The following is a 26,035-nucleotide window of genomic DNA, read 5'->3' as shown; positions in this document are numbered from 1 at the left end:
AAAATCATTGACAAAGAGCCAGAGGGGAAACAGAATTGGCGGCATGCTTTCCTGTCCTGTTGCATTTACAGATCTGTTTGTCTGATTACCCAGTTTTGAAGTAAAACACCTCATATTAAAGATGCATGAAGTATTTATGCCATATTTTTTATTTGAATACACCACCCGTGAAAGACATGCCAATCAATCTGAACTTTCAGCAGATTTCCAAGCAGTCTAATATTTTCCAATAATAAATACAAAAATATACAAAAGAAAAAATCTACACAGTTGGACTGCCTGAACATATTTCATATATGACAAACAAATATGGAGGACCAGGGATGTTAAAGCTAAAGTAATAAAGTATTTCCTTAATTTCATATTTCAAAACCGGATATGATATGACTGGTTAGCTCTCCAACAAATCAGAGAGCTTGTTATGTCCCATGGCCAATTGGTATTGTTTATCCTGGTTTTACCAGCACTGAAGGCCCAAAGTGTCACAGAAAGGCTACATGGAGAGGCTAAAAGGAGAAGCTAAATGACTAAATGAATCGATTAGCTAATAGGAAAAGAAAAAGCTGCTCGAAAAAGGAAATGTATGTATTCCCATTTTTAAAATGCCTTTTCAAATAGTTTTTCATTTACAAATTATTTTTATGATTCCTATTTTTAATGCCAATTAAAACATTAAATTAAATTATGACATCCCTGGTCCTCCATAAACAAAAGCATAGGCAAACTCCTGCCTACTTATCACCTGTTGAATGTACACCCAGTTTCCACTTCAGCTCATGGCTTCATCCACCAGCTCCTGAGAAAAGCATCTGTCTCTCTCTGTTTGAATATTTGACTTTCTTCACCCGTTACTTGTTTACTTTGACCTTTCACATTGTGTGGATGCAATTAGCAAGTCCCATGAGGGGAAATCTTGTTCTCTTGTTTTGATTGGCGATTGGCATCAGCTTGCAGGTGCTTTACCGCAACCTACTGGACTGGAGAGCGGAGCATCAGATTCACAGAAAAAAACAAAACAATTTTCTCTGTATTAACCCTGTTTCCTTAAGATACTTATTATTAGGTGATTGTATATTCCCCATAATGCATCTCCAAGGAGGTTCCCTACTGTGACGGTTAGCTTGGTCTTGCTGATATCAATGAAGGGAAATACTGAAACACACTCCCACACACAAACACACGATTACACTCTCTCATTGCACTTTTGTCCAGCAGTTCATTGTAATGCTGTTGTCTCCAGCCTGGCTACATCAAGGGGCTCCTTAGCAACAGGGATGTAAGCTTTGGTGAATTTCTGGTTGCCATGAAAACCTGGGGGACTATGCAGTATAGACGGGCTGGATATGGAGGTGACAATGACAGATGATGTTGGTTTACACACAGTCCTTGGCCCCGACTCCTCCACCACGTTATCCATCTATGTAGGCAGAGGAAGGAAGAAAGAGAGAAAGATGTTCAGGTATTGTAACTGAGACTCGACATGTGAGTAGGTGGTTGGACGTTTGTGGGAGAGACAAATGTAGAGAGGAGGAGGTTATGGAAGAGAATGAAGTTTCATCAACTGTAGCTCTGAGCTGGATCAATACAGCTCTCCTCCACTTAACCCGCCAACACAAGACATAAAATACTCACAGCTGATCAAAGGCATTGATTGGTTGGATTGATGAATGACTTTTCCACAGTGCCCTTGATGGAGTGGTACTGTATCACTTAGTGGACACCCGCAAGATCAATAGCTCTGCACTACAGGAGCATAGTACTCTAGCTGGGCATATTTAAGTAGATTTTTTGTAAGATAATAATGTTTTATTACAACTTGGGTCTCATTGTTGAAGTTTATGAGTGAAAATGTGATTGCTGTGACAATGTTAAAGAAAAAATTTACCATTTTGGTAATCTCTCATATCTGTCAGATAAATCTGAAGCTACAACAGCTGATAAGCAGCTTTGCTTAGTGTAACGACTGTAAACAGGGGGTTAAAGCTAGCCTGCTAGCCTCAGCAATCACTTTAGTAGGCACATTGTTTTTATAACTGACAAATGATGGCTCAAGTTGTAATATTAGTTAATAATATTAATAATTACCCTTTAACACTGACTTAGTTTTACATATATGCATAAAATTAGTAAAACCAACCATGCACAGAAATGTAACAAGGTGTTTTCGCAAAACATAGGCAACTAATGAGAAATTAAGTCATTAGTACAACAATTAATGGCTATTTTTTTTTTATTTTTAAGTCTACCTAAAAACTTTATGACTTCCCTGTGAAAGTAACTTATTTAAACTTCAGTGATTCTTAGTACAAATTTCTATTCATCTCTGCAGAACAATAAGTTAGACAGTATTGTTTGTGGGTCACAGTCAGTCTGTCTTTACAGCTTTGGGCTTGAAGAAGTTGACAAGTCAGTCACTTCCCATTTTTGAATGACAGTGGGGGAATCCAAAACAGCAAACACAAACACTTGGTTGCACCAACATGAGGATTGGATGTGAACGTGTGAGAAGAGGATGACAGATCAAAGCTTCTAAGCTGTTGATTTTCCACAAGGTTTGATTAATACTGATGTCAGAGTAGCAGGAAATGAATGAAACTGGACGGGACGGAAAGCATGGTTGATTGGATTGAATAGAATGGGCGGGGGGGGGGCTAAAGTGATATGCCAACCATTTCACATTACTCTGCACTTACTTTTGAAACAGCTTGGTTAATTGTGCTGCAGAGTTCATTTATTTAAATGTGGTAGAATAATTGAGCAATGCAAAATGGGTGACATGCCCCTTTGAACAGCCCTAAAAGACAAGTGACACCTGAGCAAGACAAACGGAAAATAATAAATTAAAGGATAAAGCTGGCGCAATTCTATCTCTTTATTATCAACGACAAATCCCTTGACAAGATTAAAACAAAGAATTTATCCCAATGACGTATTTTCAGTGAAGACTAATGTGCGACTTTGGCTGTGATTGAACACAGCACTCTTGTTCATATGAATGCAGCTTGTCTGACAACACAGCACGGATGCCAACACAAAAAAAAAAAAGGCATAAAAAAAAAACAATGCAATGAGGCATGTATTCCCCAAAAGTTTAGTCTGAAACATCTCCATAACAATGACTTCTGATCATGGGGGGAAAAAAATTGTCAGCTCTGTACAATACATAATGTGTATCAGAAATGATGATCTTATGTGAAGCTTTTTAGTTTGATTGGTTAGATTGTGACATCAGCAGATTATAATAATATAATACACATGGCCTAAATATGGGATGGGATTAAGTTTCTGCTTCTTCATTCAAACCTCTTAAACTTATTTAAAGATAATACATTAGTATTAAGTAAGCTGAGCTTCTTGTGAGGAAGAAAATCTAGTCGTTTTAATGAGATCCTTTATGCTATTCTTCATGTTATAATGAAATATTTTACTTGTTACATACCAAATTATTTCCTTTTAACAACACTGTTATAATACATATTTCTTTATCCTCTTCTATAATTCCTGATAATATTATTCATTATATTATATTCCTGTATTATTTCTCATAACTACAAAAACTCAACTAATGAAAACAAGAAATGGTTTAATATATGGTATCAATATACAGTATCTCAAGAAAACACTGAGTATGTTTTCACTGACGGGATCTCCCTTCATGTTATACCATTGATCCAGGTTACAGTGTCTCTGTTGGCACTGACATCTTTTGTTTAGTTACAACAACAACATACAAAGTTGACATGTTATAACAAAATTGTTTTAAGGAAATATAATTAGTGCAACAAGGACATTTTGTGACGTTACAAGATACATTGATATTCTGTTGTAACAGGAAAAGGTTCTGTGTTATTTGGTATGTTGTCATAAGAAAAATATGTCATTATTACAGTATTGCTTTTGAAAATCATTATATCCTGCACTACACTATAGAAACACACTAAATTACTGGACTGCACTGCAATAAAGAGACTAGAGAGAATAACGATATCGAAAAAAATGTGACTAATGAATAAAAATATGTTAATTTATGGCAGCAATATAAATACAGTGACCTGAGAGGAATAATCAGTCGTTCACTGTGAACTAAACTAAATCAGGCTTTTTTTACTCAGCCAGTAGTTGTTAGTAGGATAAATTTGCTTTCATTTTTTTCATGGGATTTGTCGATTTTCTTCATACAAAAAAAACAAAAAAAACAGATGCCACATCTAGTGCACAGAGCAAGATCGGAGGACTCTTACAGTAGCAGGCAGACGACTGGTTGGCTGCAGACTGATGTCCGACATGGAGATGTCTTCAGGCTCTGTCAGAGTCTGAACAGTACGCACATAAACACAGCCTTTTAGTGTTAGTTATACTCAAAAGAATCTTTTGTACTATTTGGGCCTTGAGATCACACTCTTACTAAATACAGAGCGACTTCAAATTGGGATTTGATCATTGACGTTTCAGGTAAAGGAGCATCTCATTTGAAAGTATCTCATGTTGTTTCAGTGACATTCATTTTTACTTTTGGGTCATATGAAAAAAAACGATCACGCTCTTACATCTGTCTGTTAAATATGAAGCTGGAGCCAAGAGAAGAAAGTACATAAATGAGCACATTTTCCAAAATGTCAAACTATTTCTTCAAGTCTAAAAGCATCAGGTTTTAAATGTACTTCAGAGGTATCTTAGTTGTACAAAACTCTTAGCACAAAAATCTGTTCAAATGTAACATGTTACACGATGTGACTTTGTTTGTAAGAGAACTGCAATTAGAAATAAAAGTACACATATATCCTCTGCTCTGCGCAGGGATGAAAGCAGATGGAGGTCAGAGACTCCTAGAGAATCAGTCATCTTCCTCGGGACACAAACAGTATGTTGAAACATGGGGTCACGCACACGAGTTGTGGATTAAGTCTGAAACTCCGAGATTACTGGATTAGTTTTTGGACCCTCTGTAATGGAGTCCTCAATGAACCTGACCTGCATGGTAATACCTCCTGTAGTATGTGTGTGTTTGCATATGTGCGGACATGAGGGTTGCTTGTGGGTTATATTTTTAGTGAAATAAGATGATTACAGAGAGATGGAAATGCCCCATATATCGGATGCCCCATATAGGATGACCTCTTACGGTTCAAAAGTGTTGGGTTTTACCAAACCTCAACGTGTAACTATACTAAAATACTAACAATTGGATTTCAAGCAATTAAAATAAGCTCACAGTCAGTCCACAGTTTAACATACCTTCTATCTATCTTCTATCTTCACTTCCACTAATTAGGAAGTGAAGACAAAGGTGATCGTTCAAGCCATCCAAGCTGCTGAATGAAACAGCTGATGCCTCTAAGCTGATGCAAGAGAGACCTAGCGCTCGGCCTCAAATGATGCTATGCTCCGTTAAATATCCGTTTAATATCTCTTGAAGTGGAAAAAGGCCACTGGACTTGCTTTGATTGTTGAAGATGTTTCACCTGTCATCCAAAAGATCTGTTCAGATGTGACTGGCCGGGGGGGGGGTACATTTAACCTCTGTAGGGTCGTTAGGATCTTAAACAGGCTGTAAAGGGATATCATGCAAGGCAGCGAGGATGCACGGACCTATACATTGGGGCCATTAAATGGCTTATAGTTGGTGTTGTAGACCGCTTTGTCTTTTGAGTGATGGTTTTTCCAATTTGATATAGATGGCTTCCGTCATTCTTCTTTAATACAACTTGTCCTCTGTCTACTAGCACACATTCTTGTCCTCAGAGTAATATGGCATTTTTGTGTACGTGTAGGTAGAATGTTAAAGCCAGATTCATCATCCTGCCTAAAGAGTAGCCACTACACATGAATGAATAAATGTAAACACAGCAAATACACATTGGTAGTTTTGCATACAGTAAGGAAATATGACAAAAGAATAGGTTGCCTTGATGGAACTCCAGTTCTATAAGTATGTGTGTAGCTTAAAAGTTAAAGATGCAATGTAAACGCAGTTACTGTAGGGTATATAATTAAAGCACAATAGTGGTGATATTCATAATGTTCAACAATTAAACAGAATCTACAGCTGACTGCCAATAACCCCTTGTGTTGACTATAAATTCAGCTTTAGTCTTGACCTGCTTGAGCTGGCCCCCGTGTTAGCGATTACTTTGTCTCCCCAGTGTACACATCTGGGCAATCCTCTCTGCACTGCATGATATCCCATTTACAGGCAGTTTAAGACACATGACAACCAGGTGGAGTGATGACCCACTTGTGACCTCAAGCACTCTCAAGGTGTGAACAACCCTACAGAGGTTAAACGCTGAGGACCCTGTATCGTTAAGCTTTGAACAGCTTTGGAAACACTATACACCCACAGAAGGCACACCCACTTTACTTATGTCAGCTGTACAGAGGTGAGAAAGGACCAACTAAAGGTGAACCTTTAGTTCCACTTCCAAATAAGTGGTTCAGAATATTTAGGCAAAATGGTGCATTATGAGACTTTGATCACCAATGACATGTCATGTCTTCATGAAACTGTGGGTAAAAAGTCCAAAAATCCAGGCTGTATTATGCATAATGTTCCATATGTGTAGGATGGGATAGGAAAATGACCACACTGACGACTCAGTAAAAGCATCAAAAACATGCATGATGGCTGCAGCAGTTAATACCCTCCCACGGATCAAACCAAGAGACATTGGCAGTTATGATGGCTTATTTTAACTTTAGCATGCACCTATGGGCGCAGGGGCAGCTGTGGCTCAGGAGGTTGAGCGGGTCGGTGGTTTAATCCTTCACTCTGCATGTCCAAGTGTGGCAAGATACTGAACCCTAAATTGCCCCTGATGGCTGTTCCATAAGTGTATGGGTGTGATGTATAAATGTGTGAGTGAATGGGTGAATGTGACAAGTTTGATAAAGCCCTCTGAATGGTCGATTAGACTATAAAAGTGCTATATAAGTGTAGTCCATTTACCTACAACTTCTACCCAGAGGCTTTAAGTTAAAGCAAGTTGGGTGATGATGCTATTCCAGTCTAGGGGATGCTAGTGGCCACAAATATCATTTTTAGCAAGTCATGTAAAACTCACGGTTGTCTGGAGCTACTGTATCCTTGTTGGAACTTTACTTTATGTGTATTTATACATTTTAAAAAACTGAAACAAAAGTCCTCAAAGATACAAATGGGCAGTTCAGAGTGTGAACCACACTCCAGAGGAAGATGGCAGATGATACTGAAACACTGGAATCACAAAATCAAACCATTCAGGACAATCAGTGATATTCACGGGGGATCTCAGCAACATGACCTCATCAGACTACACGCTGAGGAATCTTGTCCATAACCCTGAGGAGCCTGGATTTTAAGAGGATTCCAATCAACATGACCTTACAGAGTTACCCTGCCATGAAATACCGAACATAAACATGACGTCTATTGAATTTAACAAGACCCCATAACAACATGACCTCACTTCTTGTATTTAGGAGAACAGGATATAGATTGACCTTGACGTAATGACAAAACAGAAGCAAAACCTCCCATCATAAACTTCATGAAACCAACGTGAGAAAATTTAAACAGAGACTCCAGTCTGATGACACCCACCTGACACCAAAAGCTTTAGATTTAGGAATTGTATGACTTTCTGACTGCATATATCTTTAATACATACTAGTGTATATTAGATATATGTTGACACAAGTCAGGCGTCCATACTCACAATGATCTGTGAGAGGTGGCATATGGCTGGGTCGGTGGGGTTGTGGGCGGCAGTCCTCTCAAACTCTCCTGTGTTGTAACCTCTCACCTTTAACCTCTGGCTAGCACAGCGCACCTGTTTTACATCACTTGACAACTGACAAGTGACAGGCGTCCGAGAGGAGCAGTCCTCCTCAGTGTCTGAGAAGCGGGCCTGAGACAACACACAGACACAATCACCAACAAACGAGACTAAAACCGGCAACTCGTAATTCAAAGCATTTGCCATAGGAAGTGTAAGACTGAGACATACCATATTAGATATGAGGTACACTCACTGATTCGCTCTCAGACTGGGAGGAGTTTCGGGGCTTGCTGGGGCCTTTGATCTCTGATTGGCTGGTGAGAGTTGATCGGCGGGTAGACTGGAAGCTGCTGCTGCTGAAACGGTCTCTGCCAGTGATGCGCAGCAACACCCCGAGGTAGGGAACGTACCTGCTGAGTGCCGACCTGAGAGAGAAATATTCAAATCCATAATCATTAGTTTTACTAGATGATAGGGAGCTGAAATTTCCACTTTTAATTAGGATCCAAAACAGAGCAATCAAAGTCTATAAGCACATTGAAGTCAGTGACCTCAGCTCTGACATTACATTAGTCTGTGCTGCCAAGAACAGAAAAGTGAGCAGTCCTGTCAGCCAGTCGGCTGTGAGGCTGTGAGGCTGTGCTCCCTTAAAGTTGGATTATGTATATATATATATATATATAGCCTGATACCACAAATTTGCCTCAAGGGGCTTCACAATCTGTATAGAGAATGATACTCTATATCCTTAAGAGAGTAATAGAAGGAAAAACTGGCCAAATATTTTTATTTTTTTATTTTTTGAATTAGAAAATGGAAAATCATGATGACAAAATTATAGATAGATTGCAAATAAGTATGAAGAATATGTATTCTGGGGGACGAAGAGCAACTTCCAGGTGTCACCAAACATACAACCTCCTCTCCACCAGGTAAATATTAAATTATTTTAAAAGTGTAAGTGAACGAAGGATAGAGATAGCCTGGATAGCCTAGAGATATCCTAAAAGCTCCCGGCACTGTTAGAGACTGTTGAGAGGGAAGAAAACCTGAAGCAAGTTGAAGAAATGTGCAGTAATCTGCTGCTATTCAGGAACTCACATCTAGTAAAGACATCTCTGCTGATTGCAATTGTTGCTCTATATCACAACGTGAAGGAAATAAAGAACATCAATATAGTAACTGGGAGGAATATAATTAATGTTGTTGTGCAGGATCAGACAAGATGCAGCCGGATCACGCACTATATCCATCTACTGCTGCAGTGGTCCTGTCAATGCTGTCAAAGCCAATGCTGAACTACAGCAAGATATTAATCCCTTGAGTCAAGAGTAAATCCATCTTAACAGAACACTGCCTCAGCACAACCCTTACACAACCTAGACCACCCAAAGTACAGAAAGTTCACCAGCTATTGAACATCTACTGTAAAAACTTAAAATAATCTAGTGCTGATCAAGCAGTACTGAATGGGAGATTATCTGGTCACGTTGAGGGACAGGAAACTGAGAACCACACTAACTGTGACAGGTGGACACAGGCAAACCTGTCAGAGTGTCAGTTATGCTAAAAACAAGTAGAAGAAGAACAATACCAAGAAGTTGACACACTGTCAAACCAAAATAAAATTCAGTATTTACTCAAGGAATAAACTGACATTGCCATAGAAGCAGCAAAATATGTGGAGGAATGTAACAGCCAGAGGAATGACACACATGAAAATTTACTGAGCTTCTTCAAAAACTAAAACAATAAAAATATAATAATATAATATTACTCATATCATTTGGTTCATATTTCATACCTATTTTTTCTATTCTATTACCTATTCTATTTTTTCTATTTCATTAATTTAATCTGCAGTTAATGAAACCCAACACTCGAGTGCGCATCCTACCTGTATTTCGGATGTGTAATAGCGTATATGATGGGGTTGTGGATAGCAGATGCTTTGGCGATCACAGCAGGAACAGAGTTCATATAGGGAGTCAACATGTCAGCGTACCTGAGAGAGGAGAGGAGAGAGAGAGGGAAGACAAATGAGAGGAGGAAATGAGACGCATTCATGTGACAAGGGCAGTGGAGGGTGTGTTGCCTGGTGTGGGATTAGTAGAGACACACAGTCACACCCACAGTCTAGTTTAGAGATCCCACAACATGTGCACTTGAACTATCAGGAACACAGTATCTTCAAATCATGACTTTACGCTGCAGTAGAAGGTGTAACATATATACTTCCAACCATTTCTTGGAGAATGCTTTAAAATGAGAGACAGATAGACAGATTTCTTAAAATGGAGTGATGGGTGAATTGCCTTTGACTAGAGCAACTTCAATAGCATAACCACAAAGTCTGATTGTTAGGGATGTCTCTTTAGCAATCTGTGATAAAGTACACACACATACACACCTACCCAGCGAATGCAGTGAGGGCTGCACAGGAGTAAGGAGCCCAGGAGATGACAAACAGCAGGATGACGATGAGTGCAATCTTGGCCATCTTCCATTCGCTCCTCATCTTATGGAACCTCTTTGCAGAGTCTCTGTTTCCTTCACAGTTGATCTTTGTTATTGCTCTGTCAAACACAGACATACTCACCACAGTTAAAAAAAAAAAAAAAAAGTCTTCTTCTCAAAAGACAAAGAATAAGATTCAAAACGCTGTGCTAATCAAATAATCAAAGGACAGGGAGCGTTTGGGTCTCCCTAACCTGAAATGTCACTACTGGCCTGGGCCGCTCAGCTTAGTGCTGTGATAGAATGCATTGATAACAGCCAGGATGAGTCCAGAGCAGAGCAGAGCTCAGCACAGGGGATCAGTCTGTCAGTCATACCTTTCTTAAATAAAACATTTTGGAATAAACTTCACATACAACAAAGAATGAATGGATTAGTTGCACTTCAGAGAGAGGCTGGGGGAACACACTCTTTGTCAAGAGCCGTGTCAATTGTTGGCAACATGGATTTCCTGCCATCAATGTGGGATTTTGGTTTCAGATGGAGGGCAGCAAAAGGCCTGAGTCCAATAAATCAACTGTTCGATGGCAGTGAAACAAATTCTTTCACTCAACTCCAAAACCAGTTTACATTACCCCCCAGTGATCTGTTCTGATTCCTACAAATAAGGCGCCATATTAAAAGTCGTAGAGAGTAGGAAAGGATCCAACAAGTATCAAATAGTATTCTATTATAGTAATAGAAAAATACTATATTAAAAACCATATCTTCTACTTCTGCAGATTGTTAGCAGCTGATATGTGAGAAAATACCCTCCATGTGAAAGAGAAACGTGAGCTAGAATTAAATTTAAATATTGAGGACAGGACTTGGGAGGATATCTGTATGAGTTGCCACAAAGGCATTAGCCGTCATCTATGGAAAGAATTTGATTGGAAGATAAAAAAAATGAGATTTTTCAGGACTCCACTGACAGTTTTAATGTTTGATAAAGGTTCAGCATCAGCGCTACGTTGGGAGAAATGCCTGGAGACCACTCCCATATCTTCTGCGAGTGTCCAGCACTGCAGGGATTTTTGGCAAGATATGAAAGACGAAAAAAATTATGAAAATTGCCATCCCAATGGAATCAGTGTTGTTTTTCCTTAGAGAACCAATGGGTGAGGATTACTAAGAATACCTCTACTGATAGATGAAACACCGAAACAACTGAAACAAGTCTACACGATGGAATATAGGAAACTGCAAATGATTTTAAATGAAATTTGCTATTTCAATCTTTTTTTCTCAAGAGGGTGTTTATTGTATTTTTCTTTTACTTCTAAGTTATTTGACTTAGACATGTATTGTATTTGTGCACAAACACACACACACACACACACACACACACACACACTTTCATCATCACCTACATTGCCAGTGTCACCTGCACAGGCAGTATTAGTGTTCAGGTTGAGCAAGACATCAGTGTCGATCAATAGGAAAGTGCAGACGCATCATTAATCAACAAGACATCAGCATCAATGCACACACAGCAACGTCTCGGACACCAGTGTCTTCATCAATGCACGTGGGGGTGTGTGCTGCAACACAGGAAATAGGAACCTGACTAAACATAAACAGTGCGGTCTGTGCAAGTACTGACCGTGTTGTGTGTCGGATTGCTCTGAAGATGCAGCAGTAGCAGAAGATGATGATGAAGAGAGGGATGAAGAAGACGAAGGTAAATAGCAGCATGGTGTAGGAGCGGACGGAAGGGGTGAATGTCATGTAGTCCCAGGAGCAAGACGTCATCAGACCCTCTGGGACATAGGCACCTGTGGGAGCACATACACAGTTTAGTGCTGTGAAATTTGACAATTACTATTTTTATGTCCGCTTCTGGATTGTACAGCGTTCCTGCTTCTTCACTATCTGAAAGACCTTGAACTGCTTTCATCTGTAATATGGAAAATGACAGCTGTCCTCCAAGTGTGCAGTCCCCTTATGATTATCTGTAGGTGGAGCTGAATTTCAAATGAGAGTTGTTTCAATCTTCTTGTCTTATCCCTTACCCACCAAAGCAAAAAAGAAAATAACAATAGAAATTTAGATATTAAAATGAAACAGGATTTGACACAACTTTGTGTCACCTTTTGAAGCTGTAGCCTGACACTAAAAAAATTAAAGTCTATGGTGGTGTTAGGAGTCCCTACGGCACAGTTGCTTGTTTGACTAAAAGTGTATTATTCAAATGTATGCAGTATTTTCTTACATGTAATACGACCTGTCAAGCTTGGGCTTTAATATATTACTATGGGACCTAAGTGGCCCAAGAAATAGACTCGTAGAATTTGGTTGCCTTACTTTTTATGTAATCATGTATGTACTGTATGTATATATAAATATGTCAGTTATCTTTTTCATATATTGGTATATACTATATAGTACTATATAGAGTCTACTTAGATTGTAAAGCTCATTTATGGACAGGTTTGGTATCTAAATTGGTTTGATTCATAATTGCTATTGGAGTTCCCCAGGGCTCTATACTTAGTCCTTTACTGTGCTCAGTTACATTATACAAAGACACAACACTGATGATTTTTTTATGCTGCTGAAACTCTTTTGTACTTTCCCTCGATGGTCACAATGACCAGCAACTTGACAACCTACATAAATGTGGAATACAGTTAAGTGCATATGTATGCAATTTCTCTCCCGGTACCAGTCCCAATTACTGACAGTGTTTGGTTGATTCATTGATTCTCCTGTAATTTAAATCCCGTCCAGACAAGCTGATGCGTATTTGAGAATGAAAGTTGCTGTTACTGAGTTTCAACAGCTCAGTTTATTCCCATTTGGGAGCACACACAATGAATGAAACTTGAAATGTTTGTAGGAGAACAAGACTCCATAACCTCTTCAAATGTTGCTGGGCTGTTGTAATGTCAGCTATATGTAATCATGAGGTGATCTCAGTTATGATAACTGATTTTATAATAAATGTATTTGGCATGTTGACAAAAGAATAAGTAAGATCTGTTTGACATATTAGTGGCAGGAATTTAAGATGCTGACACAAATAAAAACTGTGAGAGCGAAGTACTACCACAGAGCTCAACATACTAAATCCCACAGAGAAATCACACTGATCAATAAAGACTCTGCTTCCAGGTCTATTAGTGTAGTTGTACTCACTCCAGCCAAAGAAGGGGGGTAGGCTCCAGCCCATGGAGTAGATCCAGGCAACAGCCACAATGCTCAGGGCTTTCCTGCGAGACATCACTCCCAAGGAGGCCAGAGGCCTGGTGATCACCACGTACCGGTCCACCGCAATCACCATCAGCGTCATCATGCTGCAGATACCAAACAGAGCTCCGCAGAAGGCATACAACTCACAACCTGTGGAGAAGAGAGGGAGAAAGAAGCAGAAGAGAGGAGGGATGAATACGTTTGCCCTTGTTGTTACTGAATGTAGCCCACAGGATAAATACATTTTCTGACAGTAGTTCCTGCAGCTCAACGACAGATGGAAATACTGCAGCTGTTTGTGTATCTAAACTTATAATTATGTTTTGGATGCATATGGGCACTTCCTGTGCTGGTTTGTCAAGTGATCATGTCACTGCCATTTCAGTTTTAATGTATGTTTTTGCTAGTATCATATTAAAAAACATCTGTTGCACCTGTGATTCACACGTCATTTTAACTAGACTGTAATGGCTTATTACGTATCACATTAGCATTAGTTTCCTTGACAAATTTACATCCTGTTTCATCCTACAGTTGATTTAATCGGTCTGACTCTGCTCAGGCTAACGCTAAAGTTCAAAGTATTGTGAGATAGATTAAGCAAGATGAGAAGATTCCCATTTGGAGACAAGTTTTCTCACCCACAGTCTTACTTCAACTGCTTGCGACTGGAATACACCACAAACATTTTAGACATGGCAGCAACATACCCTCGATGGCGGGTATTGGTTGGTTTATTCTGTGGTTTGTTGGAAAGATCTCCATTTGGACCAACACTTTTATGCTTTCTAATTAATCCTTTGGTTCAAAAAAATATTTCAGCATAAGTTACATGCACATTTTGGTCCACAGCCCCACCATGGAAATTATCATCAGAATGCATATACATGCTATGTCCATATGATGTGAATCCATTAGCACAAAATGACCATTTACTATAGCGCCACCCTCTGGGCAGACATTTTATTTTGTTATTATAAAATAACAAAGGTGATTCAATTTTCAGACTATTTAGTTTTGTGGTGTGACTTTGTCTTCACATATCACGTCTTTTCTGAGCGCATTTCTTACAAACCAATTTACTATATATTTAGCCATTGTTCAAAGCTAATTCAGGCCCCAGGGATAACAGCCAATGTTGCTGTCAGACTTGTTAGGCATCTGCAAATTTAATTTCTTTTCAGTCACTTGAATGTTATGCTTGGTAACAAAATCATCCTCAATTATATGTTTTGGTCTGGAACAGTAATTTTGTATTTGATTGAACAAAGCCCATTTGAATTGAATTAAGCAGGAGGGAGAAAGTAGGGAAAAAAGGAAACGAAAAAGGAAAAAACAGGAGCTTAAAAAAATAAATGGAGAATGGAAGGCAGGAAAAAGGAGAGTAGAGGCAAGGAGGAGAAATGGGTGAAGTAGAGGGAACGGAAAAAGACAGAATAATTAAGAGGAGGGAATTGGATGGAAAAGGAAGGGAAAATGAGGTAGAGAATGGGGGAGAGGAGCCCAAGGTGAAGGATGACTTGGGGTGTCAGGTGAAGAGAAGTTGCAGCAACATAAAAGATTGATGGATGGCAGATTGGAGAAAAACGTGTAGGTTGACAGGGGAAAGGATAGGAAAAGTGTGGAATCCACAAACAGCATACGGTATTCATGTTTAAATATTTAATACATGTTGAACATACAGTAATGAAACTATTACAGGCTGTGTATGGTTTAATTCAGAGGCTGCCACAGCGTTGGAAAGATTTCTGACATGTCTCTTCGTTCCATAATCTAAGGAGCTGTTCTCTATAGAGTCTATTATTATGGTAAATGTATCCAAAATATGTGAAGAATCCATACACCCATTCATGCACACTTGCAGGTATATGTAAGCCAATACACACAGAGAGACACACTATACACACTGATAAAATACACACACTCAATCTTCACCTTATCAGCTGTTGTCCCTCAGGCGCTGAGTGTGCGATAGCCATCGACCATAATGTGGTCACAGCGCCAAGTCATCACATCCAAACAAGACAAAATCTGAAGTGTGTCGCTTGTGTGAAGAAACTCAAACAAATAGCTACCACTCAGGAATTAAATATGTATGTATGAGTGCCTGTCTGTCTGTCGTCCTGACTGTCTGTGTGTGTGTGTGTGTGTGTGTGTGTGTGTGTGTGTGTGTCTGTGTGTTTGTTTGACAGCCCCTTTTTAAGTTACCGAAACTAATGAAGTCCAGATTGGCTCCCGAGCAACAGCAGATGTTCTCTGGATAAGAACAATATTTTAAAGTCCTGGGGCATTTCGTGGTAACAGCAAAGTTCACTGCATTGTGGTCAAGCCCAGATAATGAGTACATGTAAAACATCTCAAAAATGGAAAGGTTGTTTAATAAGGTTCTACGATTGTTAGGAGCAAATCTTTGTTTGCTCGTCTCATGCACATTTTCTATCTGTGCATTAAAAACCTGAGTGGTTTAGTCCAGAACTCTGACAAAAAAAAGTTAAAAATATCCCTTTTACACTTGGCTGGAGTGGAAACGTTGGTGAATCAATAAAAACAAAATCGTGACTTGGTGAATAAATCGTGACGTAGCCTACATGAAGCACTTTGGCAGGTTCAAATTTACAGAGGTGCAGTTGTGGTTTAAGCTAACTGGTAATGTTAATGTTAGCATCTTAATTATGCCCACAGTTAGCACATTAATGTGCATTTTAACAACTCTTGATGCCTCGTCCTGCGCTTGGAGACGTATCCATATCAGTTCGGGGAAACCCTTCAGTCATTTAAAACTGCATTTGACTTCATTAGATACTGGTCAGAGTTATGGATATCAACTGGTATTGACTTTGTTTACATTTTTCAAAGAGCTTCTTCATTTCTCCCACGACCCCCACTTCCTGAACTACTACAACTTGCTTTGGTGCTATGGTACAATGAGTTAAAGCCAGGAATGCTCTGATTGTTTTTTTATACATGTTGGACAAGGGTATTTAAACAATCCTGTTGATGGCACTACAGAGGAAAAAAAAGCAGAGGATCAACAAAGTCATCAGAAATCGTTCTTTGGGGACATGAATGTCTTGCACCAAATGGTTGTTGCCTCCAGAATTAAGTGTTCAACCAACAGACTGACAGATCATCCAACTTACCACTGACCTCCCTGCTGCTAAAGAATCCCATCATTAAAGAGTGCATGGGGAGGTTTGACATCTATGAATTCTAGTATAAACACAAGTTAAAGACAAGGCTCAGCTGGCTTTTTGCTTTGTGATTTTCCATTTACCTCATTTTTCTGTTGACCTTTCTTGTTATGTCTTTTGAGAAGGATAGGCTGACAGAAAAAAGAGGTGTCTTCTAGGTGTTAGGGGAAAAAAAAGAAAAAACGAGAGTCCTCTTGCAGTAACCAACATCGAGAGTCTGACAGCGATTGGCTGTCTTCATTTAGGTCAGGACAACTCCTGAAGGAAAACACAGTGCTCCGACTATCAGTGTTTGATCAATGGAGTGAGGATTCTCTTTTACCACCTCTGTGTCTGTTCCCAATAGGTTGCACACTGATGTATAATACACACCATAGTAGAACCCACCCACCCCCTCCAAATACACACATATAAGACACAGTACCAACATGTATTCCTGCATGCTCTTTGTGATCAATGAAACTTGGATACTGCAGAGTAAACCTTGGGTGCTGCTTTTTCCTCTGTGGCAGAAAGGGATGACAAAGGGTAGCAGGTTTGTGTGTGCATGTGTGTGTAGAAGCTTAATTGAACTATAGGTCACATTCAAAAGGGTAAGGAAATAATATAGGTCCCTGTGGAATTCAAAGTGTGTGTGCATAAATGTTCATGTTTGTGCTTGCATGCACATGTAAAAGAGCATATGAAATATCATGAGTCCGTCGTTGTATTAAACGCTTTGTGCATATATTTTTTTTAAAATATGAAACAAGTATAAATTGTTGTGGTATGTTAGTTAAAATGTCACACTGTGCATGTGCTCAATTACCTTTTTTTCCAAAGATCCATCGTTTGTGCATGCTGGTGATGAAAAAGATGGGCGTCTGGGTGAGACACATGAGGAAGTCTGTGACTGCCAGGTTAATGATGAAAATGTTGGATGGTGTCCGCAAGCTCCGGCTCCTGCGCGCGCGCGCGCACATGCACGCGCACACGCACACACACACAGCTGTTGAAATACTGATTAAATCAGACATCTCATTATCACACATATTGTTATCACAGTTTGATTCAAAAAAGTTGTGCTGAATAAGGACAATTATAAAAAAAAAAAAAAACTGAAGCCTAAGTGCAAAAAACATGGTACCTGCAGAAGGCATATATGACCAGGAAGTTTCCCAGCATGCCAGTGATGCCCACGGCCAGGATGACAACACCAATGGTGTAGTGAGCGTGGTCTGGGACGTCGACTGTTGGAAATGGGTGGCTTGGAACTACAGAACCCTAGCAACAGGAAAACAAGAAGGACTGGTTAATCATGAATCAAGGAATCATGATATCAAGTCATGAATGCGAAGCAAGATAATCCAAAAAGAGTGTTGTTTTCACTGCAGGTGTTTGATCACTCAGATCCTGAATGGTGCTAAAAATGTCATTGGCCCTGTTAAAGTATGGAGGGTAATTTCAATGGCCAATAAATTATTATTATCTTAGTACTCTGGATGATGAGCCCACAGTTAAATGGAGTAGCTGAAAACAAAAAGTTGTTTCTGAAGCTTTAATTTTCTCTTTTCAATTCCACATTTCAATTCCACATTTGCATTTAAGTTGTGTTTCAAGATTTTAAATTTCACCTTGTATTTTGAAATTGGGATTTCACAATATCAATTTCAATTAGTAAAATATAATAATAGTTTCTTTGCTAGTTCCCCTTTTAGCCTAAATGTCCATTTTCCTTTTCAATCTTAATTCTTGGTGAAATGATCCTCTAAAGAAAAGACAAAGATGTTTTTTCCGATCGATACTGTGTTTCAGCCCTCATGTCTTCTGTCATAAACTGGGCTGCAGTTGACATTTAAAGCAATAAAATTCAAGATGTGTATATTCTTTGGCGGGTGCACTTAAGTGTGTCTGCAAGTATTAGATTAAAGCCTTGAAATGGGAGGAAATCCATTTAGTCTGGAGCCCATTCTGATTGAACTCTATACACCAAAAATACAATCTGTCTAAATAATCATTTGATATGATTTCCAGTAGAATAAATAGAGTAATAATTGGTTTGAAGTGCTAGTATGTTTTTTAATCATTAGATGACATCAAGTGACCTATGGTACATCACTATCCGCAACAGCTCACCCCATTTCAAGAGCTGAAAGAAGATGAAAGCATCTAAGCTTTATGCTCCAGTAACTATTTCTTTTTTGAAGGTCATCGAGATCAATGTCTATCGACCTCTGTCAGCAGCAAAGAAACTCTACAAGGCCTCGGGCGCAGCTTATATAGGCTTACAGTATCTGTAACTGACAGGGTCTGAAAAGTCTTTTATTTAGAAATAAGATATACGTAAGTTAAGCAGTGTTGAATCATAAAGCAGATGTTGAAGATGTATTTCTAGTCATTACTCACAGACAGTAAAAGTGCTACATTCACAGAGCATCTCTGTATTACATTAGATTATACTGCTCTTGTTTCTTGCAGATTGTGGAATACTGTGGAAACAGTATTTTAATATTGTAGCTTGTCCATCGTTGCTAAAGTCAAACAAATTACATGTTGGATATGATATAAAAACATATATAGGGACTCATCATAACTGTAAACTGATATACTGGAGACTATTTTGTGTAAAGCATTATAGCAATCACAAAAATGTAGATAAGTAAAAATTTGAATATTTCCATCTGAAATATATGTGGAGTAGAGGTGAAAAGTCACACAGAACGGAAACACTTTTCAGTAGCAGCACCTCAGGCTACGTCCACACTGCTACATTTTCATTTTGAAACTGTTTAAAATGAAAAAGCTCTGTATCAGAAACGATCTCCATCCAGACTAACACACCTGAAAACGCACACAGAACATACATGACCATTCACATACACTGAGCATGCGCGAGCCAGTGTAAACAGGAAGCAGATGGTCTACTCTGCAGTTGATTAGTTGCATGAAATACTATGAGCAAGGAACAGCAAAGGCAGTTGTAGCGTTAAAATGCAGAATTTAACTGCACAACAGCTGCTATAGCAAAGACAACAAGGTCAGTAACGCTGGTAATTCGTTATTCATGTGGTATTCACCACTGGTAGTCGAGGCTGATAAGACCCAAAGCGACCGTTGGTGCTGATGTCATCATTTCCAAAGGTCAGACAACACAACACTGTAGTTTTCACACTAAAATGGGGGCCAGCAGCGTTTCCAAAAGTCTCCGTTTTCAGGGCTTGTAAACTCCAGAGTATTGTGGATGGCAGGAGGAAACGTAGGAAAAGAGATGCGTAAAACATAGCAGTGTGGACGTAGCCTCAGAGTTGTACTTAAAGGTATGCTGTGGAGTTTTTGTCCACTAGTAGCACTATAGAGCAATATTTATATAAGTGGGTCCCCATTTTGTTTGTAGTAAGCTCCTGTGTGATCATCCAAGTGGCACTATATTGTGTTGTTGGTTGTATGCTCTTCTGCTCAGCAATCATTGGGGGCGGTAACGCACAAAAAAAGCATAAGAGTGGGTGGTGGTCCGCTGGCTCACCTGGTAGAGTGCATACCATTTAGGCTTTGTCCTACCTGCAGCGGCCTGGGTTCGAATCCGACTGTGGCCCTGACTGTGGCCCCTCTCTTTGACTTTCCTCTCACCATCACAATAAAGGCAAAAAATAAATAACATAGGAAAAAAACATAGGAATGGGCTCACAAAGCCAGTAAACATGAATGTCAACAATGCAATTTTTAATGTACCAAAAATTGTCTTTGCAAATGTTTTATGATGAAGGAAATGCCCTTGATGTGTTTGTTAGATCTCAAGGATGCACAATGTGTGCAGTAATAAGGCTAAAAAAAAAAAACTAATAAAAAAAAAAGAAACAAGGTTGTTTGTTGTGAATCCCTAAAAGCAGAAGCAAAGGTTTTCCCTTGACACCAGCATTTTGTTTGTGAAAAGCTGCTGCACCTCAGAGCGCACCGCTCCACTTGAGAATTCATTTCAGGAACCCTGACACACTCCACTGCATTAACACTTCCCTTTTGTCTCTCACTGTGCGTCTTTCAAGCATGTGCCCACCCACTCACTCACTATTTTCACCGAGCTGGATCTTCCTTAGCTGTTCCAGTGTTCCAACAGATCTCACACACACACACACACACACACACACATCCTTTGCATTAATCCCGGCTTCCACATTTCAGCGTGCATGTGTGTGTGTGTTTTTCTGTCTGGTGTGTTTGTCCAACATCTGTTTCAGCAGTCCTACTTTCCCCACAGGGTCACAAGCTCCTGTTACTGAAAGGAGGACATTTGAATAGTACAATGAAAAGTGATGGAGTAGTTATGTAAGCAAATGAGTGAAAAGGTCATGGGATGTGTTCCTGAAAGAGGGGACAAGTGCAGTAAGGTGGTATGCAGATGTGGCGTGTGTGTGGAATGTAAACCCGCTTAGATCCAGTTTAACCCCGTCACTGCTGATGTGGTGGTGACACACTCAAGGTCTTCCTCCCCTCCCTGCTTCAGTTCTTCCCCCAGTCCCGTTTCTCCTTTTCACATCCCTGCCACTATCCCAGCTGAAATCTATTTCTCATCTCCACTATCACTGCTCAATCCCGATCTCTATTAATTCCCTCCTCCATGTTTCCTCATCCTCTCGATTCCTTCCTCAATTGTCTCCTAGCACGAGCGTCTCGGGGCCAGATTAATGGCGATCACACGGCGGGGTGGAAGGAGAGGGACAGTGAGGGGAGTGGCATGGAAGTCTCCTCTGTTGTGTGAGATTTAAAGACTGAAATGGTGACTGGTAATATCTCTGTGCTGTATGCGTGTGAGCACGTGCTGAAGCCAAGGTGCCAGCACTTCTGGGTTTTTGTCTTCGTCAGTGGAGAGTAAGTAATATAAATGTAAATGGTCTGGTGGCTGTCTAATGCACAGCGATTTAGAACCGGCAAAGGCAAATAAACAGAGAGGCATAGATAAAGATTAGGGCTAGAAGAGAGAGCGAGAGACAGAGCGGAGAAGAAGAGGAGGAGAATTAAACATCCACTGTTGGAATTAAATCTGAATTTTAAAAAAACACACATGCATGCACATAGAAGCATAGCTCTGCACATGTGTGTGTTTGAATGCTTACAAATTGTACTATAATTGTACAGGCTAATGTTTAGAGGCAACATTTGTGCACACACATAGTGTAGATGGATTAATGTGTGAACACAAAACACGGAAAGCTACATCAGTCTGTAACAGCCAAGACTAATCTAATAAACAAAGCCAAAGGGGCTTTTAAATAAGAAGTGCCTCTGGTGACAGCATTATCATACTCGCAAACAGTGGGACGGTTTATCTACAGTAGAGGATTGTGTTTTCATTAGAAACAAGAAACAGTTATCTGAGCATATAGCTGCTCAGGTATTGCCTCAGAGCTGTGGACTCAGTGACTGAGCATTAACAGTAAATGAAGAGCCTCACTTGCATGTAAAAAAGGGCGAGAGGTGGTATTTCAGACCTGCGCTGTGGACACCGGTTAGCTCTGGTCGGTATTCCTGTTATAAATCATTCATGGTTGATTGCTATTCATTACAGACATGGAATGTACATCAATTCATGACTATATACTCTTATTGAGTTATTGTTTAATTACGTTCTGTTGTCAAAGTTAATAAATGAAATCAATTAAATTCAAAGAGCCAAATAAACATAAAAAGAAAGGATTAGAGACCATCTTGCAATGGGGATCACACCAAGCGACCCGATGAGAACTCTGTAGTCATTACTTCATTATTACATGACTACTCAGTACTCATGGGTTGGACCACACCCGTCTTCGAACTTAGCCTTCATTTATACGTCAACTACACACCTGTAAAGTTTCATGACTGCATATTGGATGGTTGTGATGCAATCACATTGACAAAATCAGTCCACAAACAGAAGTACTCAAAACCACATCTGTGGTAGATCCTGCTAAGCAATCAGCAGGGCCTGGCTTCCCTCCCTTTCACACAGATTTCCATCCGTGGACAAGTCGAGCCAATCACAGTTCTTTATCTAAAATTGGATTGGAAACGATGATTGACAGAGGAGCACCGCTGAAGCATTTTACTGCATTGTATATTTTCTCTAAAAGAAAAACAAACAACTGCACCTACACCGTTTGTAGATGCAAAAGATGTGTTTGACATACTACCAACAGGATTTGGTAGAAGTTTAATTTACCCACTGGCTCCACTCTGTGCTACGTCACACTTTTCATTGCTCTGATTGGTTGTAGGTCTATTTGATTACATCAAGAAGCATTTTGATCAGTGACGCCCCGTGGAAACTGACCACCAAGGCTGAAGCCAACACATTAGCACCAAAAAACTGCAGGTCTTCGAATGGCCGCTTGAGCCTGGCTCCAAAAGCGAGTTAATAGACTCCCATGTTAAGAAGCCCGACTTTACAGCAGAAATAAACATGTTTACAGCCTGGTACAAAAAATGGTTTTGGTCTCTACAACTAATTTTTTCCCCTTCATGACAACTGTGCGGGGGGTATTTTATTAAGGCTTAAAAGTCCTGCATAATTGAGGGTGTGCCGCTTTGAGTGACAGGCGGGTGAGCGTATGCCTGCCACAAGCCAGCATGGACCGAAGTCTCGGCTCAACGCGCACCACCACCTCTTCGCTCATTTTTGAACTAGCCCGGAGTTGGGATGGCGGAGCAGCCCACTCTGAGCTTCAAAACCACTCTTCAGAAACCTGTGGATGACGTCCACCTTTATTTACAGTCTATGTTCTAGACACATTCGCAAATACGAATTGGTCTGATGACGCCAGGCTAAGCTCCCACTACACTAGGTGTCTCCAGGACCATGTATTTTGCCATGATGACACACACAGACTCACATGATGAAAACACCAGCCAAGCTGTCGTGACTGGAAAGAAAATGATTGGATATACTTTTATTGGTGATTGATCTGACAAACTGCACATTAGGATACAATCTACAGTTAACAACTGAGAAATGAAGAGCAGTATTGGGTAGAAAAAAAAGTGACTGAAGACCAATTCACTCACAAAGTGGAGTTTTTAATCCAATTTGTTTTCGTTGATTTGCTTGCTTGCAAATTAAACTGTTTTAGTGCTCAATTGACAGTTTCATCATGGTCCATCTCTCTTACACCAACTGAATGCAAATGTGAGCAACCAATCAAAAACTGATTCCAGCCTTTTCTTCAGTTCAGTATTGATGAACGCTGCACTCACTGCACAACCGATTATCCGCCCACTGAATCTGCCACGCGTCATGTGCAAGTTGTTAATCCACCTATCACTAAATTGGCAAATAAATCGTTACCTGCAACTTCAGAGGTGAACTCCTTTGTTTATCTGCTAACACACACTAATCAACCGCAGAGCAGGACAAGATCACAAAGTGGCCACCCACACACACACACACACACACGCTCCATCAATGTGTTCGCTTAGGTCAGAGGACTTGTTGACAAATCCATAAAAACCACCACAATCAGATCAGCAGTCACAGACACTCCCGTGCACAAATGTGTGTGTGGGTGTGTACGCACACACACACACACACACACACACACACACACACACACACACACACACACACACACACAGGGATTCACAAATTGGACCCATATTTTTTCATAATAGAGAAGAGATTGTAGATTAGAGAGATGATTAAGAGAGACAGAGTAACAAGCAGTGGTGAAAGGAAACACGAACTCCAGAGAGAAACACAGAAAACCTGGAGAGTTTTTAAAATGAAAAGCACACGTCTTCTTCTGGAGTAGGAGATCCCATCTGTCTCAGTCGAAGCTGCCCTCGGGCACCGCTTCAGTATCAGCTTTCCCAGCACTTCCACCATGAAGCCCAGACCACAAAAGCTGCAGAGACTGAAGCCTGCAGGTCTGAACTTCAAAGTCAAGATCCAAACTGACCCATTCACACTTGCTGATCTACATTTGCCATAGTGGCGCACCCCATGTGTTTCTCAGTAGGTCTTCTAAAACAGCTGTTATAAACTCTCTCAAATCACACTCATTGTCTGTCTGGACTCCTGGGGGTAAAGTTAAAGCAGTGTATTTTCTTTTTATACTTTATATTTTTTACGTAATGTCCAGAGGTGGATGCATCTGGATGCTACACATCTGTATAAGAGGATTTCCCTGAAGGCTATGCATAAACTAATCCCACACTCAGACAGAGAGGGAGACAGAGAGATGGAGTCTGATTCATCCCTGAGACTTGGTAAGGAAATCATTCTTTCTGCTGGGAGACACAGATCTTGGACTTTCCAGGAGTACAAATACAGGCAGAAAGTGTGATCAAATAGAGTTGGATTGGTGCAACACTTAGTCAGAAAAGTTGTTACTGACCACACAGAAGTCCTCTGACATGTTGCAGGATTCCTAGGTGATGAAGTCCTTAAACTCACCACAAATTAACAAATAATGTGACAAAAACACGTGATTGGCATTTTTTTACGCGCTCACAGATGGTGGCATCTAACAACGATGCGCACTACTGCTGTCTTTTACATGCAATTTTTCCAATGATACAAGCAGAAGAAAACACCAGCGTTTCATTCAGGTCCGGTGCTGAATGAGCGGAGCGCAGATGCGCAGGGGAGGATGATGTGACTCATTCATTCACAGAGTTAACACCTCTCTCGTTCACACCTCGCTCATACTGTAGTCCTCGGGCTTTATGAATGAGATGGTGAGGGGAATGAAAAACAGCAGATAAGAACGGAAGCCCGATGTTTTATTCGCCTGTTTAGTCAGATGTGGCGAGTTGGTATCTGGGTGCTCTGGGTCGGATCTTGCCGCTGTTACGCATCGCTGCGGCGCACAGCTGCTCACCAGTCACACCAAGGGGTGTTCCTTCAAGCAGAGACATTAAACCGAAGAAGAAGAGGAAGAGGAAAGGGCATGGGAACAGGGCACTTACAGTTGTAGCGACTGGCGCCAGCTCCATCAGCCGCTGCGGACTGATGGAGCTGATGTTCCAGGGTGCCCGGGCGGTCGGGTCCAGTGTGGGGATCCCCGGTCCAATCAGCAGCCTGGAATCCATTCCCAGTCCACGGTGGTTAATGGAAGGAGGTTGTGTGTGTGTGTTTGTGTGTGTGTGCGTGCGTGTGTGTGTGTGTGAGAGTGAGAAAGAAGTGAACGTGAGAGGTGTTGCAGTCGATATGAGGTGGTCTAGGAGTCCAAGTGGCCAGTTGTCATCGCCGCCCTGCTCTCATATCCCACTCTGACAGGACCACTGGTAGTACAGCGGCTTTGAAGGGGTGGGAAAGAAGTTCTCTCTCTCTATCTCTCTCTCTCTCTCTCTCTCTCGCCCAATCCCTGCTCCTGGGATGCCTCTGAGTGTGTCAGTAGGTCTATGCGTGTGTGCATACATAGAAATGGCCATTGTTCGTTCTGTTTA

The 26,035-nt window shown here is 40.4% G+C and overlaps 1 protein-coding gene across 1 annotated transcript; it reads right to left on the bottom strand.

Moving 5' to 3' along the window:
- Positions 1 to 1,216: 1,216 nt before the first annotated feature.
- LOC111220142 (melanopsin-A-like) lies at positions 1,217 to 25,678 on the bottom strand. Its single transcript, XM_022743128.1, has 11 exons — positions 25,556 to 25,678; positions 17,766 to 17,902; positions 17,448 to 17,581; positions 13,395 to 13,598; positions 11,860 to 12,031; positions 10,172 to 10,333; positions 9,655 to 9,762; positions 8,011 to 8,182; positions 7,695 to 7,886; positions 4,242 to 4,313; positions 1,217 to 1,417 (listed from the first exon to the last, which is right to left on the bottom strand). Exons 1-11 carry the CDS (start codon positions 25,676 to 25,678, stop codon positions 1,217 to 1,219), a joined length of 1,677 nt encoding a protein of 558 aa, XP_022598849.1.
- Positions 25,679 to 26,035: the final 357 nt, after the last annotated feature.

Source organism: Seriola dumerili, unplaced genomic scaffold (assembly GCF_002260705.1).
Source record: "Seriola dumerili isolate Sdu_G_001 unplaced genomic scaffold, Sdu_1.0 BDQW01000068.1, whole genome shotgun sequence".
Classification (NCBI taxonomy): domain Eukaryota; kingdom Metazoa; phylum Chordata; class Actinopteri; order Carangiformes; family Carangidae; genus Seriola; species Seriola dumerili.
The sequence above is the reverse complement of the archived record's forward strand: the minus strand, read 5'-3'. Positions and strand labels throughout refer to the sequence as shown.